Source organism: Pituophis catenifer, unplaced genomic scaffold, assembly GCF_029215685.1.
Source record: "Pituophis catenifer annectens isolate HBS135680 unplaced genomic scaffold, rPitCat1.0.hap2 SCAF_3, whole genome shotgun sequence".
In the NCBI taxonomy this organism is placed as follows: domain Eukaryota; kingdom Metazoa; phylum Chordata; class Lepidosauria; order Squamata; family Colubridae; genus Pituophis; species Pituophis catenifer.
In genome coordinates, this window is record NW_027256883.1 from 88,314,545 (window position 1) to 88,333,164 (window position 18,620).

The following is an 18,620-nucleotide window of genomic DNA, read 5'->3' on the forward strand; positions in this document are numbered from 1 at the left end:
AATTTTCATTATGCAATAGTAAATGGATATATTCAAGATAGCAGAACCAATCAGTGAAGAAGAAAGAAGAGAAAGAAGATAGACAAATATATTAATAGAAAAGCAAGAAATGTGGAAGAAATGTTATAATAAATGAAATGATAATATTAAGATACGATAAATAGCGGAGGAGTAGGAAGAAGATACAAAAGATGTACTCAGATGACACCCTGATTGGTTATGTATTGTATGTTTGTGTACAAAATAAAAAGCTTTTATAAAAAAAAAAAAAAAGAGCAGAACCAAATCATTAAAGGAAAACCAAAAGCCTCTATTGGTAGAGATGACCTAGGAGGTCTCTAGTTATACAATCACCTCACTGTGGAAAATGCATTCAGTGCTCCAAAGTTTAATCGTGTTCATCCCCCTCATCTTTCTTCCTCCTTGACCTATTTTGTGAGGATAAAGCTGAAATCCTGCAAAGATAAGGGATGAAGTGCATTATGCTATTACAAGATATGTGGTTCTTTTTTCCTGTGTTATATTTTTGAACCCCACCCTAAATTATCACTTTCCCAATGTTGACACGGTAAAGGGGTTTCAATAGAAAAGGGATAGAGCAAAATTTCTTCTCTCAGTGTAACCTTCAGGTATGCTAGATGGCAATTTCTTTCACTGGCAGTCAGGTTTGTTTGTTTTTTTTGTGTTTTTTTTGTTTGTTTTTTTATTTATATGCCGCCCTTCTCTGGAGACTCAGGGCAGCTTACAATGTGTTAAGCAATAGCCTTCATACTTTTGTATATTTATACAAAGTCAGCTTATTGCCCCCACAATCTGGGTCCTCATTTTACCTACCTTTGAAAGGATGGAAGGCTGAGTCAACCTTGAGCCTGGTGGGATTTGAACTCTCAGTAATTGCAAGCAGCAGATGTTAATAACAGTGCTTTAGTCCACTGTGCTACCAAGCTTAAGTGATGGGATATAAAATATAACACATCTGGGGACCGCCCGGCAATATAGCTTGAACAGAGATCCGTCAAAAATGATTCAGTAATGCTTTAAACCTGGTATTTATACAACCCAATTTTTTGTGGCTTCTATGTGAACTTGGAAAAGGTTACAACTGACTTAAGAATTATTTTAATGAATCAGTTCCTAAATAGTTGCACTTTTAAAGCTCTTCTGGAAGCCTGAAAAAGCACAGACTTCTTGTATTGAAAGCAGAGAGGTATCCTTGTCCAAGACCTAAAATGTTTCTGCAGAATCATGTTCAAAACATGCATAAACCTGGCAAATAGTGGGCATTTTAGCTTAGTGGTTCTTTGTTTGTTTGTTTCTTCATTTGTTTGTTGGGGTTGTAGTGGTTGTATCATCTGGCTCTTTAGCAACGTATCCATAGAATGGATACGTTGCTAAACAGCTGCACTTGTAATAATTACTAAAATTATTTTTAAGAGTTTTATATTTTAAAACTTCAGAGTTACAATATGATTTGTCATCTACTTAACAGAACTGAAATTAAATTTTACTTTGTGTATTGATAATAGATCATTTTTAGTTTGTAGTTGGTATTGCATGATCTGGTGCAAAATGCATCCATGAAAAAAGGTAGTAGCTTAATAAGATTGCTTACATTTTATTAAGATTTTGTGGCCTTAAATATATTTTTTTTAATTTTTTTTAATTTGATTTATATGCCGCCCTTCTCCGGAGACTCAGGGCTGCTTACAATGCATTAAGCAATATTATGACTGTCTTCTAGTAAAGCAAATTAAAAGAACTGAACTATAGAATCCAAACATTAATCTAACTCTGTCATATATTGAGCCTAGTTTCATTTTCCACTGGGGATTAAAAGGCTCACACTTTGCAGGCTTTTCAACTGAAATTAGATTTTTAAAAATGCTGTGAAAACAAATGCTGATTTAAACTGTTAATCCATATACTATTGTACCTTATTCTGTGCCAATTGTTTTCCATCTGATTTGATTAATTGCCTTTTCTTGATTTGTGGTTTGCATTATGACATTTAAAAAGCCAGCTTTGTCTATTTAAGCTTTGAAAAACTCTTGATGCAAATTGTTTGTAAATAAATAAGGATAAATATTTCAGGAATCCACAGCAAGCAAAAGAGTCTATTATTGTTCAGTTCGCTGTCTTAGCTACTCATATATACAGTATCCTCTCCCTGGGAATGACTCATCACAGCTTTGTTAAATACTTCATGCTTAGAGAGAATATATCTTTGTTCATGCTAGAGGGTAAAATGGAATAGTTCCTATCTTCATTTTTTATTTTTGGCTTTTCAAAAACATCTGGTTGGCCATGATTGGAAACACTGCTGAATTAAATGGATTTTATTGCCTCATTCGGCAATGAAACAAACTGATGAAAAACAATGAAAAAAGAACACCAAAGGCATGATGAACTATAATTACAATATCAGTCTCAAAATTTTGTTTTTTCTTTTAAATGACTTATGCCATTTTTATTAAATGGTTCCTATAGAAATTTTGTTGTACAATGCTGCAAGAAAAGTTTCTGAACAAAAATGAATAAAATTGCAGAGCTTCTATACTTTAACTGCTTGATTAATATGTGAGCATCCTATTGAATAACAAACTATGGCTAGAAATTAATATACTAAACCTTGGAAAGTTGTTATAACTAAGGGATATTTGTCACACTGCCCAGAATCTCATGGTAAAACAGTGCCAATGGTGAGATATATAACAGTGTCTGTATTCTCCACTCAGCACTCATGTATTTGTTTGCAACACCTTTTTTTCCAAACAGAAAGTGACACAAATCTGCAAATGAAGACAAATGATCTTCTCTAGCACAAGCAATAAATAATGGCTAATTTTTCTGATGGAGGGGCGAAAACTCTTATTGTGCTTTACTGATGTTTAATCTTTCTTTTGAATAACTTACGCTATCTTGCCAAAATCTAAATAGGCAGGTGGATTTTTTACTAGACTTAAGATTTAGTTGCAAATTTTCACATTAATCATTTCAGTACTTTAGAATGACATTCTCAGTCTCTGCTGGTATTCAGATATCAATCAACTTTCTTTTGGTAGGCATGCCATGTAGATTAAAATTCAATTAGCATTGAGAAGCTGACACAAAGTAGCCACAAGATGGGGCTAGCCAAACCATGGTTTGCTGAATATAGTGAAGTTGTTTGGGTTCGCATGTGACCATGGTGCAGAAATCATAAAAATTGGTTCATATCAGATGCATAATGTGATAACCCAACCTGTGTCTTGGTACAGAAATAAATTATAAAGTTTCACAGGATATATGTTAACACTTTGCCCGTTTAAGGGTTCTTCTGACTCAAAATTAAGGCAAACATTAGGATTTTCTCTGACATTCCAACAGGGAAAAGGGTTCTTGTAGAAACCTGAAAAAAAGACATGACTGTTTTAAAGACGTGTAGCATTATTGCTGCCACATATTCCAGAGTATCTTTTTTGAGTTTTTTTTAAAACAAATGCTCACTAAACATGTCCAATTCCCCTTCTATGCCATGATAAGTTTTAGTGTCTAGTTGCCCGATCATCCTCATTGTACTGATTTAAATTAATGCACAGTCTGATCACTATTGTCAACCAATCTTGCAAAGCAGATATATCCTTATTAAGCTGGTTTATATCCATTTGTTGTGCATCTATTTCCATGTGCAGACAATCAGTGTTCTAAACAGTATATTGGGAAAATTGGCAATCTCTTGTATATTAGTGGGAAAATACTATCTGAATATTTCTGTAATTAATGCTCTTCTAGAAGAGTATATGTTTTAAAGTTTGAAATCAAGTTGGGGGACTTATTTAAAGATTCTCGTTTTGAGGAAAAAAATAGTAATGTAAGGGGGGACCAAAAACATTCTGTAAAGTCAACCATATCTTTTATAAATGTACGTTAGGTTTTAAGACCTTGCAATGTTGCAGATTGTCGTGAAAACAGTTGTAAATGTAGATTATGCTGGAGTGCATTATTAATATGATGCAATTGTAGAGACTTTAAGTAAAGCAAAGAAAAATACAAAAATAAGTTTTCACTGAACTAATTCAATAAAGCCTTGTTTTTCGAATTTAATACAATAGAAATCATTGGTCCAACAGTGATACATACATACCTCCATACAATGACTGAAATCATGTACAGTAGTACAATGCTAAACTGTACATAGCTCAGATTATGGTTAAAAGTTGTAAAACATCTTGAGTGTGTAATCGTAGCTTATTGTAAGTTTTCACACATGCCAGCGTTTTTTCCAAGCCTGATGAAAGGTGCAGAAAATAATATAAAGTCAGGAAGTGACTGCCTAACAGAACTCAGCATTTCTGTTTCTCAAGCTCTATGGACTTGCATGGATGAAACAAAGGTAACAGAGATTAGCCTTTTCTCATCCTGCATTTGAGAGTCCCAATCCTGACTGTGTTGCCACATTTTGGTTTAAAATAAGAATAAGTAGAAAAACATGTATTACTTCAACTAGAAATATGTGCTACTGAGAATAGAATAGAATAGAATAGAATAGAATAGAATAGAATAGAATAGAATAGAATAGAATAGAATAGAATTCCATTTTAAAAATTAACAAATAGTAATCTATTCATTCTGAAAAAAATCACCTGCATTTTTTGATTCATATAAAAAATTCATTTATCAATTTATTAATCTTTGCAAAGTTGTTCCTGTTATCAGAATTATTTTGTCCCTCAATTGATCTATAAATGGCTAGTGAAGGAAAAGATTTGCTTCCACTGTTTAAAAAGTAACTTTTATAAATATTAACATTACATTAGCCACAGATTACAGGGCATCTTGATTTTTATTAATTAAGAACATCAGTGGAAGAGGATGGAATATAAAATAAAATATCTTTATTGATGCTCTACATCAAATTTTAATTCTAGGTCATAAGATAAAAATTTTAAAAATAATATCTATAATCGGTGATAATTGTGAATTGCACACATTGTATTCTATAACAATTATTAATTTGTTCCAAATACCTTGCTTCTGTATATGATGAAATATTCTGGAGTATAATCTTAAAATATAACAAAACTATTTTTGCAGGTGGTCACATTAATTTGGTGTCAATTTAATTTAATTTTTTAGCCCATTTAGAATTTTGAGAGCCTGTTATATCAGTCCCACAGAATGATTGTCATGGGTTGGTTGTTCATAAAATGATTAGCATGGTGGACATTATTAGCCATGAAATGTGCATTTATCCAAAGCCTGATAGTTCGATTGCTGTGTTTCATGATGGTGCCAACATCCAGACTACTTTTTCCTTTTTCTTCTAAGCAGATGGACACAGTTTTAAACAAACACTGAACTATGGGCAGTTGCTACTTTTGTGTATAAAATGGCAATATGCCATTTTTTTTTCAGGATTACAAATATAGAAAAAAAAGTCCTTACTGCATCTTTACAGAAAAGACAGTTGAGTAAGTGACTCAAAATATTGGCTCCTTTCATTCTCCTAGACACATGATCTGAAGCAAATGCATATATATATACCCAACCACAGACACAATATGAAAGAACGCACCATGTTACAGAAGGGAAAAAAACGTGTTTCTTCCAAAGCATTCTTTTTCAGTAAGAAATCTTTATTTCTTCATCTCCAAGAATTGTTCCAAAGCTAAAATGTCATAAACAATAGTATGTAACAATAATAAAGTAAAATATATTCCTTTGAAATAAAAATGAATATCATAAAACTGATTACATAGGTGTAGTATTTGTTCATGGGGCATATCCTGGATCAGAGACCAAGGATCAGTCTTTAGCTTATCATGAGATATAAATGCAGGCAATAATTACAATAGAGTCAAAATATTGTCATGAACCTAGCAATGAATTTTATCTCCCAGGAGTATAGTATGCACCCATCAAAAAAAAAAAAAGAGAATTAAATTCTTCATTTTTCAGAAGTATTGTTTAGTTGACAGCAGTCTAGATTGATCTGAATGCAGAAAAAAGAAGAAATTATTTACAAAAGCAAATATTGTAGTTATATTTATACATTCTATACATACATATATCTCTATATATGCAGAGGGAGAGAGAGAGAGATACTGATACAGATACTCCTATATATGTTGTTGATAATTTTGCTGGAGTGCTAAGAGAAGCTGTGTAGGGAGGCTTTCTCTCTAAAATTTGGAAATAGCAGAGGTAGTATAAAACAAACCAAAGTAAAGAAAGGAATCTCATGTCTCCATAAAAGTAGTGCATTTGTCCTGTCTGTTGAAGAGAATAGGCTAAAAGATTTTGTGTACTTGAGGGCATAGTAATTGCTTCAAGAGAGGATAGGAATCTGCTTGTATTTGTATCTATAATGCCTTTTCTTGCTGCAGTAAATAACCATTCAGGGCCTTAACTTCCAATGTCTTCTCTTGTGAGAAAACTGTCCCCCCGTCCGTCCCCCCCACAAATCTTATCCTTGGATTGGTATTGCTCCACATCAATGAGATGGCATGCCTGTGCATATTGGCTGTGCTTTTTGTGTATTTTATTTTCGTAATCCTTATCAGGGCTTCCTATAGTGCATTCTATTTCTATTATTTTAGAATAATAGAACTCGAAGATCCTAATAAAATGAAAACTATTTTCTATAATTATTTTTTTAATTGGGGTGGTAATGGCAGTAATTACCTTTTCATATACATTCCAGAGATAATATTCCCCCTTACCCACAAACAGTTTCCTGTTGATACATTAAACAAGCATTTCAATCACATGAACACCGATGGATCTTTTCTTGTTTCTTCTTTGTATACAGAGAGTTTGGATGGCGAGATCCGGAACTTCCAGAAGTTATTCAGATGTTACAGCATCAGTTTCCCTCTGTACAATCTAATGCTGCTGCTTATTTACAGCATTTATGCTTTGGCGACAATAAGATAAAAGCTGAGGTAAGAAAATCATTTAATAGGAGAGAGTATATCTCTGTGAGTGTTTGTGTGTGTGTCCGCATCTTGATGTTGCAATTCTGAAATGGCTTCATCAGACCAGTATAAAGTACTTCTGAATAGTAACTTCGTTTGAACTTAGCTGAAGACCTGACGATTTGGGGGCTGGCTTCATGGATTGGGAAGAATAAAGCTAATTGCCCCTTTTATTGTAAAGGTATGTGGAACTTTCAGTGCTGTCTGTGTTATGAAAAATGTGTTCATCGATTTTGATACCACTTTTTGCTTATTTTTTCCTTACAGCTATGTCTTGCTGGGAGGTGAAATACAATTTCATCTTGTTTAGTCGGGTTAAACAGGTTCTCTAAAATATCACTTTTCAAATCCTTCTCAGTACAAAATCAAAGTATCATTACTTTATATTAGCCTGTCTTAAGCATTCTGTCTTAACAAAAAAAAAAAAAAGCAAGGTCCTCTGGTTTTTATGGAATATGATAGTTACCTGATCCAGAGGCTTTTGACTTGAGTTGGTCTTAAAAACAAGTCAAGGACTTCTATCATTTCTTCTTTTCAGAAATACGTGAGGGTACATAGCATTATATCTCTTTCTACAAGGGATTGTTCCAAGAATAGTTGACTTATTTAGTTCACATAAGGTATTGGGAGCTAAGGATAAATCATATTGATGGATTTGCTTATGACAATTTCACCAAATATTGTACAGGTAGTCCTTGCTTATTGACCATTCAGTCAGTGACCATTCAAATTTACATTGACTCTGAAAAACAAGACTTAAAAATGGTCCAAAATGGTCCTCAAAGTTGCAGTCATCGCAGCATTCCTGTGTTCATATGGTCATGTATTTGGCACTAGGCAAGTGGCTCACATTTATGACAGTCGAAGTATCCTGCAGTCATGTATGTGAACTCCATATGCAACTTCATAGGCAGCTTCCGACAAGCAAAATCAATGAGAAAACCAGCAGGAAATCACAAGCCACAGTCATGATATGATTATCAACCTGTGGTAATTTGCTTAACTGTATCCAGAACTAACAGAAACTGCCATTGTAATTTCGTGCTTAATGACTGTGCTGCTTAGTGATGGAGTTGTGAGTCCCTATTGCAGCTGGTAAATGAGTTTATCCGGTCAGTAAATAGGGACACCTGTATTTGTAATTTTGTTTTGAAAAGATTTTGCATTTATTATTCTCTCATGTATAGTTTCCCAATATGTTTTCATTCTCGCAATCAGTTTCTACTTAATCCTTCATTAAGATGATTATTCATGTCTTGATTTTTCTTGTAAAAGAAGCTAATAGGTAATAGTTTCTTTTAAATGTACATTGGCAGGTCTTTTCCATTGACATCAAACTGTTCAATCTTAGGCAGTTTCTGTAAGTTGTTCCTTTGTCATTAACTTCAGGAAGTCCTTTGGGAGCCTTATTGATTGAACAGCTGATCAGTCTATTCTGCACATTACCTTTTCTGATTAGGTCTTATAAATTGCTCTTCTTGCTAGAGCTGCACAGTAAGTCGGCAGTATGATGCTTATTTTTCCATATTCTGAGCAAACAAGATTTAAGCTATGAAATGAGAGCTTGTTTCAAGTGGCATACTTCCATTTCAGACCTCAAGGAATCCTGGAGTACTTAATTTGAATCATAGAATAAAAAGAATCTTAGAGATCATCTAATCCAATTGCCTGTCCAGGGCCCTATTATAGCATCTCTGACAGATGGCCATCTAACCTCTCTTTACACACCCTCCAGCAAAGCAATCCACCTCTTCCTGAGGCAATCTATTATATTGTTAAACAGCCCTCATCAGTATGAAATTCTTCCTAATGTCCAAACTGCTTTCTTATAATTTAAACTCAATGTTTCCTGGAACAACACTAAACAGAAATGCTTACTATCTCTTACATGACAGCTCTTTAAGCTACTTTAAGACAGCTGTCATGTTTCCCAGCAATCTTCTGTTGTCAGGCTAAACCAGGGGTCAGCAACCCGCGGCTCCGGAGCCATAAGCGACTCTTTGGGCCCTCTGCCGCAGCTCCCTGTCCTGTCACTGGTTGGCCCCGCCCCTCATTTCTTTTTGGACTCTAGCCCCAAGCGGCAGGAAGCGAAGGCTGCCTTACGCGCAAATGTGGCTTGAAGGCAGGTACAGGGCAGCTTAGTTCCAGCACTCTTCTCCCCTCCTCCTCCTTTTGTGACCCCCTGGCCAGCTGTGGCTGAGCTAGGAGCGTGCGCATGCGCAGGAAGACCCTCCTCAAGTGAGCACCAAAGCTCAGGAACGGCACGCGTGGGACGGGCAGCAGCTCATTTAAGGAGAATCTCCCCGTGCATGTGCATGCTCCCAGCTCAGCCACAGCTGGCCAGGGGTTTATGAGAAGAGGGGAAGGAGGGTCGCCGGAGTGTGCAGGAGCGAAGTGGCCCTGTACCTGCCTTCACGCCACATTTGCACGTAAGGCAGCCTTTGTTTCCTGCCGCTTCAGGCTGGAGTCCAAAAAAGAAATAAGAGGTTCGGGGCCAACCAATGATGGGACAGGAATGGAAACTCCTCACTTTGAAATGGCAATAGAAATCCCCTAGGTAATTACTATTTATTTTGTATAAGAGAGAGAGTAACATATTGCTTTGCCAATTAACATGACTTCCTAATATGCAACTATTACACATCCACATGAACTTTTCAATTGCCTGAACACAGTTAAAGTTACTCCCTCAGGAAAGACACATGCGTGTTCTCTCTCTCTCCCTCTGTGCTTGGCCAAAGAGCTGCCAGGGGTGAGCGATGACACGGCAAGGTGATGACTGGAGCATTAGTACAGGAGAGAAGCCGCGTCCTGTTAAGATCTTCCTTAAGCGAGCGGCCACCCACCCCATGTGCGCCTCTGCTGCACTTTGCTCCCAACCAGGGAGTTACGAGCAGAGGGGGGAAGGAGGAGGACAGTCACCCGAAGGGAGGGGAGACACACACACACACACACACACACACACACGTACATACAGAGAGAGAGAGAGAGAGAGAGACATAGAGACACACACAGAGTGGGGGTGAGAGAGAGACATAGACACATACAGAGTGATACATAGAGAGCAGGTGAGAGAAGGGAAGAGAGGGGGAGAGAGAGATACAGAGGGAGAGAGACACAGGGGTGACAGAGAGGAAGATAGGGAGAGGGACAGACACAAAGATACAGAAAGAGCGGGGAGATAGGGAGAAGGGGAGAAAGACATAGAGAATGTTTTTGTGGCTGGGTGGGACTGGGTGACTGGGTGGGAGTGACTGAGTGGGTGTGAGTGACATCGAGTTGGCCATGCCCACCCAGGTTTTGTGGCTCCCGGTGTGTTTTTTTTCTGTAGGATACAGGTCCAAGTGGCTCTTCGAGTGTTTAAGGTTGCCAACCCCTGGGCTAAACATAGCCAACAATTTCTAATGTTCTTTGTATTTCTGTTATAATGATAGCTGCTCTCCTCTGGACATAGTCTAGTTTTCCAGTGTATTTCTTAAGCATAGTGTCCAGAACTGGATGAAATATTACCGGTGTCTAACCAGTACAGAATAGAGAGGAAAGATTACTTCTCTTGATCTTTACACCACACCTCTGTTAATGCAGTTTAGAATTGCATTTGCTTTTTTTTTTTTTTTTCCTTTTCAAGTGGTTCACGATGTTGGCTAATGTTCAGCATGTGAACCATCAAAATATCCTGAAAGTTTTCATGCACATTTTTACCCAGTACATGGTGTCCTCTGTCACATCTTTTCTTTTTTCTTTTTCCTATTTGAAGAACTTTCCTTTTCTTTCTGTGAAGATTCATCTGTTTGGTTTCTGTTCATTACTCCAGCTTGCCAAGATCTTCCTGAACCTTGATATTGTCCTATAACATGTTTGCTACAATTTATCTTTTTGTTATCCACAGATCTTATAAACTTATTTTGTAACCCTTTATCCAAGTCACTTATAAATATTTGAATAGTACAGGATCTAGAACAGAGTATTGTGGTACGTTATTTAATTACTCCTACCATCTGGATGTGGGGCCATTTACATATGCTTGTTGGGTACAATTGTTTAGCTAGCATAGTATGCATATAATAGTAGCACAGACCCATTCATATATTACCATCTTCTCAACTAGGATCTCAACTTTGCTGGTCAAGATTTACTTTGTCTACCACATTCCTGTGATCAACTAAACCAGTCACTCTAACAAAAGAGAAAATCAGATTGATTTAGGAATCCTTTACTCCAGATCTAGCTCTCACACTAGCTAACTGCAGCTGCTCCAGGCATAAACCTTAAAAGACAGTGAATGACAGCAAGATTTTGCTGAAAAATAAAATTTGTTGCCCTGCCATCTATGTTGCTGCAGTCATATATGATAAAAATATGCGGTTTCATTACGAATTCTAAAATAAAATTCTAATACCAGTTCAGTTCAGTTCTGAATATGAAATGAAAGGAAGAAGGGTTGTCATTAATTGTGGGAACAAAATATTTGAGGCAGCCTGCTTTAGCCTCACTTCAGCTTATACCTTTTTTGTTTTAACAGTATTTCCTCACTTATTAAACACTTAACTCTACTGAGCTCCTTTGTATAATTTGCAGAAAGTGCCTGCTCCACAATCACAATTAGAGATACAAGTAGGCCTTGTTTACTGATTGCTCATTATGCAACCGTTCAAAGTTACAGTGGTGCTGAAAAACTAACTTTATGGCCAATTTATGCCATTTACTAATTTCACAGCATCCTGTATGTACTTGTCATTCTGTGCCTAACCTATTCACAAAAATCTGTTTGCTTTTATTGATTTCATTAGGAAGGCATTTAATTTTTCTTTTCCAAATTTATATGGATGAAATAGCAATTATATACCATTTCACAGTGCTTTAGAGTCCTCTCTAAGCATTTTATAGATTCAGCATATTGACCCCAACAATCTGGGTCCTCATTTTACCGACCTCAGTGGGGTGGAAGGCTAACTCAATCTTGAGTCAGTGAGAATGGAACTGCTGGCAATCGGAAATCAGCAGAATTAGCCTGCAGTACTGCATTGTAACCACTGTGCATGACTAATATAAATGGATTAAATGATTCTGACTACGAATGTCTGTATTAAAAAGATCCAGATGATTATTCTGGTATTATTCAATTTTGCCATGTCTCTTTTCTGAAAAAAAATCTTTCTGAACTGGATTACCATGTTTCCCTGAAAATAAGACAGGGTCTTATTTTCTTTTGACCCCCGAAATATGGCCTTGGCCTTATTATTGGGGGGCCTTATCCCTAAACCTCGGCCCCGAAGTGCCGGCCAGCTGCTTCGCCGGTGCCGCTCAGGCCGCTGTCTCCAGCAATTGTGGCAGCTTTTTTGTTGCTTCCCATGCAAACAGCACAAGGTGAGGAGGCAAGGCGGAGGGGGGGACAAAGGGGGGAACATGCCTCACATGCACCTGCCATCCATGTGGAATGGCCTTGCAGAAGCCGCTCCCACAAACCATAGCTCACATGGCCCTTCTTTCAGTGGCAGCTGCAAAAAGAGCGGCCACAAAAAAACTCTTGCCAGCCCTAGCCCTGTTGACCTGGGACTGGGGGGAGGGAGACAGGCACCGGAGTTCCAAGCAGTGGCCGGTGTAAGCTGCGCAGCCATGAAGTGGGATCGGCATGGCCAGTTCTTGCCTGCAGCATTACCAATGAGGATCGAGTCAGAGCCGGTGCTGCCCAAGATCAGCAGGCCAGATTCAGTGAGCCGGATGCACCGCTGCCACTCGGGAGAAGAAGAGAGAGAGAGGAGGCACTGCAAGAGAGCACATTTCTGATGTTGTTCTCCTCCCGGGCAGCGTCAGTGCGTTCAGCTCTCTGAATCTGGCTTGCCGATCTCTTCCAGTGTGAAAGAGTGGCAGGTGGGGACGGGTGGGGCAGTGGAGAAGTGAGATGCATGGAGCGAGACGGGGCTCCCCTTGCCATCTCTTCTCCCCCCCCCTCGCTGGGCATGGCAGGAGCTGGAAGTCAGGTAAGACATACATCTTGCTTCTCTGCCAGCCACACCAATCCTGCTTCATGGCTGTGCAGACAGCCCACACCAGCCACTGCTCGGAGCTCCGGTGCCAGTCCCCCTACCCCCAGTCCCAGGTCGACAGGGCTAGGGCTGGGAAGAGTTTTTTTTGCGGCCGCTCTTTTTTTTTTTATTTAAAAAGTTTTACAAATACATTTTCTCCCCAGTTTCCCCCCCCAAGCCCTCCCTAACCCTCCCCTCCCCCCAAGACTTCCTCAGAATGAAATCCAAATCATAATTACATTTTATGAAACTTAAACCCCTCCACCCCCTGTGTACTGTTTATATCTTCATAGAACTCAGTTAATCTATCCCTGCATAATACATTCAGCTAAAAGCTATCTGATATTTCCTAGTTTGATATTTATTCTGCACATAATCTATCCACTTTTTCCACTCCCATGCATAAGTCTCTTGAGTTCGATCTTTTAAATATGCTGAAATCTTCGCCATCTCTGCAAAACTGGTCATCTTCAAAGTCCATTCTTCAATAGTGGGCATAGCATCATTTTTCCAATATTGACCTATCAATAATCTCGCTGCTGTCACCATATACAATATCAGCTTTGTTTCACCCAATGTAAAACCCTTAACTATACCCAATAAAAACAATTGTGGAGAAAACTGAAGTTTTTTCTTCAGAACATTTTGCATAACCCACCAAATTTTTATCCAAAAAGCCTTCGCTTTCTTGCAGGTCCACCATATATGATAATATGTGGCATCTAAACAATCACATCTCCAACATTTTGGTTGAACATTAGGATACATACACGATAATTTCTTAGGATCTAAATGCCACCTATAAAACATTTTATAAAAATTTTCCCTCAAATTCTGCAACTGTGTAAATTTAACATTCTGGGACCCATATTTTTTCCCATGTTTCCAACATCACTGGTTCTGCAAAATTTTGTGCCCACTTTATCATACAATCTTTGACCAGTTCATTTTCCGAGTCTCTTTCTAGCAAAACATTATAAACCCTCTTAATATGCATTGGACCTTTCTCTTTTATATGTCTAACCGATTCTTCTTCAGGCATCATTATACCAATTTTTTGATCTTCTTTCCATCTCAGTTGAAGTTGATTATACTGTAGCCAAGTTAAATTAATCCCTCCTTCCAACAGTATTTCTAATGTCTTTAGTTGCCATCTGCCCCCATCCATAAAAAGAACTTCTTTGTATAAAAACCCCCCCGAGTGACATTATATTTGTATTCCACATAATATGACCAAGATCCAGCCATAGCGGTATTTTGTAATCCCATTTGAATCGGTGCTTCTTCCAAACTCTCATCAAAGAGTTCCTAAGTATGTGGCTTTTGAATACTTTATCCACTTTGTTCTCATAGAATAAATATGCATGCCAACCAAATTCAAGATCATGACTTTCTATATTCAATATTCCAGTCTTTATCCTTCCAAACCAGTCGCTTGCGTCAAAGCTGCTGCTTCATAATACAATTGTAGGTTTGGAAATTTAAGGCCTCCCCTTTCTGGGACATCTTGCATAATTTTCAGTTTAACTCTCGGCTTTTTCTCATTCCAGACAAACTTATTCACTCCTCTTTGCCATTCTCTCAATTGTTCATCACTTTTAAGCACCGGAATCATTTGAAACAAAAAGAGAAATCTAGGCAAAGCGTTCATCTTAACTGCTGCTATTCTTCCAAGTAACGACAGCTGCAGTTTTTTCCAAGTCTCCATATCCTTTTGTACCTCTCGCCACAACACCTCATAATTATTTTGAAATAATTTTATATTTGAATCTGCAACTTGAACTCCTAAATATTTAACCTTGATACTATTTCAAAGCCTGCCTTGCTTTCAAGTTCCTGCTTTCGATCTTGTGTCATATTTTTGACTATCATCTTAGTTTTATTCTGATTCAGTCTAAATCCTGATACCATACCATATTCTTTTATAATGTCTTTCATCTGAATTATTGATTCCATCGGCTGTGTTAGGGTAACAACCAGATCATCTGCAAATGCCCTAGTCTTATAATCTTCTTGCCTAATAGCTATGCCATGTAAAGAATTTGAGTCCCGTATTGTATTCAACAAGACTTCTAATGGCGGCCCCCAGGGGGAGAGCCTTCTCTGTGGGGGCACCTACTATCTGGAACGAGCTCCCCCCAGAGATACGGAGGATCCCGGATCTGCGCACCTTCCGCCGCGCCTTAAAGACCTTACTATTTCACCAGGCCGGCCTGGCCTAATTTTCCCCCTCTTTTATAAAAGATTTTTAAAATTTTAAATATCTTTTAGTATTTATATATTCAATTTTAAATTGGTTTTAAAAGTTTGGGGTTTTAAATTTGTCGGGGCCAAAATTATTTAATTTGATTTTATTCTATTTTTTAAATTTTGTGTTGTATGTGTTTTTATTGTCTGGCTGTGCACCGCCCTGAGTCCTTCGGGAGTAGGGCGGTATAGAAATCTAATAAATAAATAAATAAATAAATAAATAATGTTAAGATAAATAACAATGGCGATAGCGGACAACCTTGTCTTGTTCCTTTTTCAATACTAAAATTTGTAGTCAGACTTCCATTAATAATAATTTGTGCCGTTTGTTGTTGATAAATTGCTGAAACCGCCTGTATAAACTGATCCCCAAAGTCCATTTTTCTTAAAGTCTTTAATAGAAAGTTCCAATCCACTCTATCAAAGGCCTTCTCCATTTGCGGCCGCTCTTTTTGAGGCCACCACTAAGAGAAGGAGTGCAAGAGCTAGGGAGGAAAAAAGTAAATCTAGTTTGGGATCAGATCAGAGATTATTCTAGACTAGCATTCTTTTTTGCATGCTTACCAACCAGCAGCTGGTATATAAGACAAGGTTACCTTTGCTAGTATGAAAGAAACATAATATGGTACAATCATATATCCAATTTTAGATTAAGAAATAAATAATTTTCATTTAATATGCAATAAAACAAAATATTTTATGCTGCTATCCCTTCTGCAAAAATTCAAGACAATTCTATGTTTTGGTTTCTTTCGTTTAACCCATACAAATTGTAACAAATATATTAGGTTAAAAGGATACTTTTGAAGTCAAGCCCTGATTTTCACCGCCTAATTTCACTCATTATTGCACTGCACTTGATCTTAAAACCTCAGCAACATTTTGAATAGTTCATTTATAAAATGTTTACTAGTGGCATTAGTCAGTATTATTTAGCAATTCATTTCAGAGCATGTCATCAACAGTTGGGATTCGATTTTACAAAGTCTCAACATTTAATGATTTGTTGGTCCACATATGATCAGATTGAAGTTCTTGTGACAATAGAAATTTAAATTAAGCCTATGCTTTCTTTGAGTTTGGTAATTCTGTAAACATGAAGAATTAATGGCAAGTTCTTTGCAAAACAGTGGCCAGACAAGAAGGCATGAAAAAAACATGCACTAGCCCTTGTGCTTCTTATTTTTCACTCATATCTTAAAAAGAATTCAATGGAATTCAATTTTCTGAAGAGGTATATTCCTCCCCTTTAACGCCCGTACATTAAAGAAGAACAATATGTGCTTATGATTTTGATTTTTTGAGAAATTTTAATTCTTAGATAGCATTTGTAGCTTTAATTTGATTTGAACTCATCTCTTAGCTTAATTACAAAAGCCACTCCAGCACCTATTTTATCTAACTGGTGATGTTGCTTTTTTATTTATACCAGTACATAAAATACTGGGCAGACTTAGGTTTAGGGTGAGGATTCTCAATTAATTCCAAATGTTTATCCTGAATTGTTAATTTTAATGCAAGAGCGGTAATCATATTGGGGGGGGGGGTTGTTAATCTAATTCAAATCAAATCAAATTTAGCATTAGTTCTTGCCTTAATTCTTTGACCTTTCTTTGATTAAACTTTCACTCATGATTGAAAGTCCATAAACTCTAAGGTCCTGAATCTGAAAAAAATTGGAAGAAAAGAAAAGCCGAGTAAAATTTCCTACTCATTTATAAAATGTACATGTCATCATGTTTCAGATGGACTTTGTCATATAGTTGTCAGAATACAATCAAATTGCATTTTGTGCTGTCTGAAAACCAGCTTGACTGGTGTGGTAGAAATTATATGCCATGTGAACTGGTGGTAGGCTACAATAGGAAAATCTGCAGCTTAGAAGTCTTTTAAATCGATAAAATTGAGGGATAGATCTTAACGCTATCTTACTAAGGAAGAAAACAAGGAGAATAGCAGTACAGGTTTAGTTGCAAACTTTTTAAAAAAGGGGACCCTTGTTAAACAGAAAGGTCATTCTTCTGAAGTAATTTCTCACAGTTTTAAAGTAATCTAACTCTTCTGTATGAGATCACTTCACAAAAGGATTGTATTGCACAGTTTCACATGCCAGCATCATTTTGTCCTGATAGAAAATGGCAGCAGGCCATCAGTGGCAATGATATAGCAGGTCACAAAGGTTTCTGGCATCAGTGACTTTTTTCTGTATGCTAGGAAATTAATTTCACCCATGAAAGCCACAGTAGCCACAGACTGGTTAGAGAGGCGAAATAAGGGGGCAGTGACTACTGAACTATCCATTCTATTTCTCTGCCTGCCTTCCATCCTTAACAAACACTTTTGTAAGTAAGAATATTGCTTTCATTCACTTCATGCATCTTTGCCCATCATTTTATTATAACAAAAGTAATTAAAATGAGCGCAGGACAGAAACTAGGAATATTTTGTTCCATTGCTTTTCTACTATATAGCGGTCCAACCCAACTTTTGTCTACAGGCTAATTTTCACCAACAGTACATGGTCTGTCAACCTCCCATTTATTTCATTTGGAGGCAGTTAGCAAAAGATGAGAGCCACAGATGGGTGATGATCAGCTTGGACAATTACAAACTGGCTGTTCAAGCCTTCTGTAAATTGTAAGTAAAACCAGGATTTATGTGGTTGGGTTTTTTGGGGGGGAGGGATAATTTATCCAAAATCACAGTTACCATCGCATTTAATCACTAGTTAGCCTTGTTTCTCAGTTGATTGCTTCTACTCTTGATCTGTATTGATATGTATTTCTATGTTCTTGACCCTTTGACAATCTATATACATTCATAAAGGAACTTTTATTTATTTTTGTTCTTTATTTATTGAATCAGGCTATATATGCTTCTAAATAAACTGCAACAATCCATTACAAGAACTTGCCTTCTCCATGTATTTATCCAGAATAAATGTCCTAAATAGTTTTAATTACAGCACAGTCATTATTTTAATTATAATCTTTGTTACACCAACTGAGATTTTTATTGCCTTTTCATTGAAAAGACATGCCTAAATTTCTGCCACTTTGCCATCAGTCAAGTTTATTGAAATTAGCATGTTCTTTCTTCTTTCCTCTAATTTTTTTTTAAAAAGTATTCTATTTTTTAATAAACATTTGGATATCATGTTTGTTTTAATCTCTGAAACCATCTTTACACAGTCTCATTTGAGATGTAATGCTATAGAGTCATGAGCATTTCTATCGACCTATTTATTTCCTTCTTTGCTTTGTTGCTTACTTTCTTCCTTTTTGAGAGGTGAAGATTAAGGTGATGACTGGGATAAAATGGGGTTAAATTTTTGTCAATTTTAATGCTGAATGAGGCAATAAACCCCGAGTTTGATTTTTTTTTAAAA

The 18,620-nt window shown here is 36.9% G+C and overlaps 1 protein-coding gene across 1 annotated transcript in view; it reads left to right on the forward strand.

Annotated features, from left to right (window-relative positions):
• The window catches only part of CTNND2 (catenin delta 2), a 412,341-nt gene that overhangs the window by 260,564 nt on the left and 133,157 nt on the right, over positions 1 to 18,620 (forward strand). Inside the window, exon 9 of the mRNA XM_070942595.1 lies at positions 6,791 to 6,923. Coding sequence (XP_070798696.1) covers positions 6,791 to 6,923 — 133 coding nt within the window. The remainder of the gene's footprint in view (positions 1 to 6,790; positions 6,924 to 18,620) is intronic.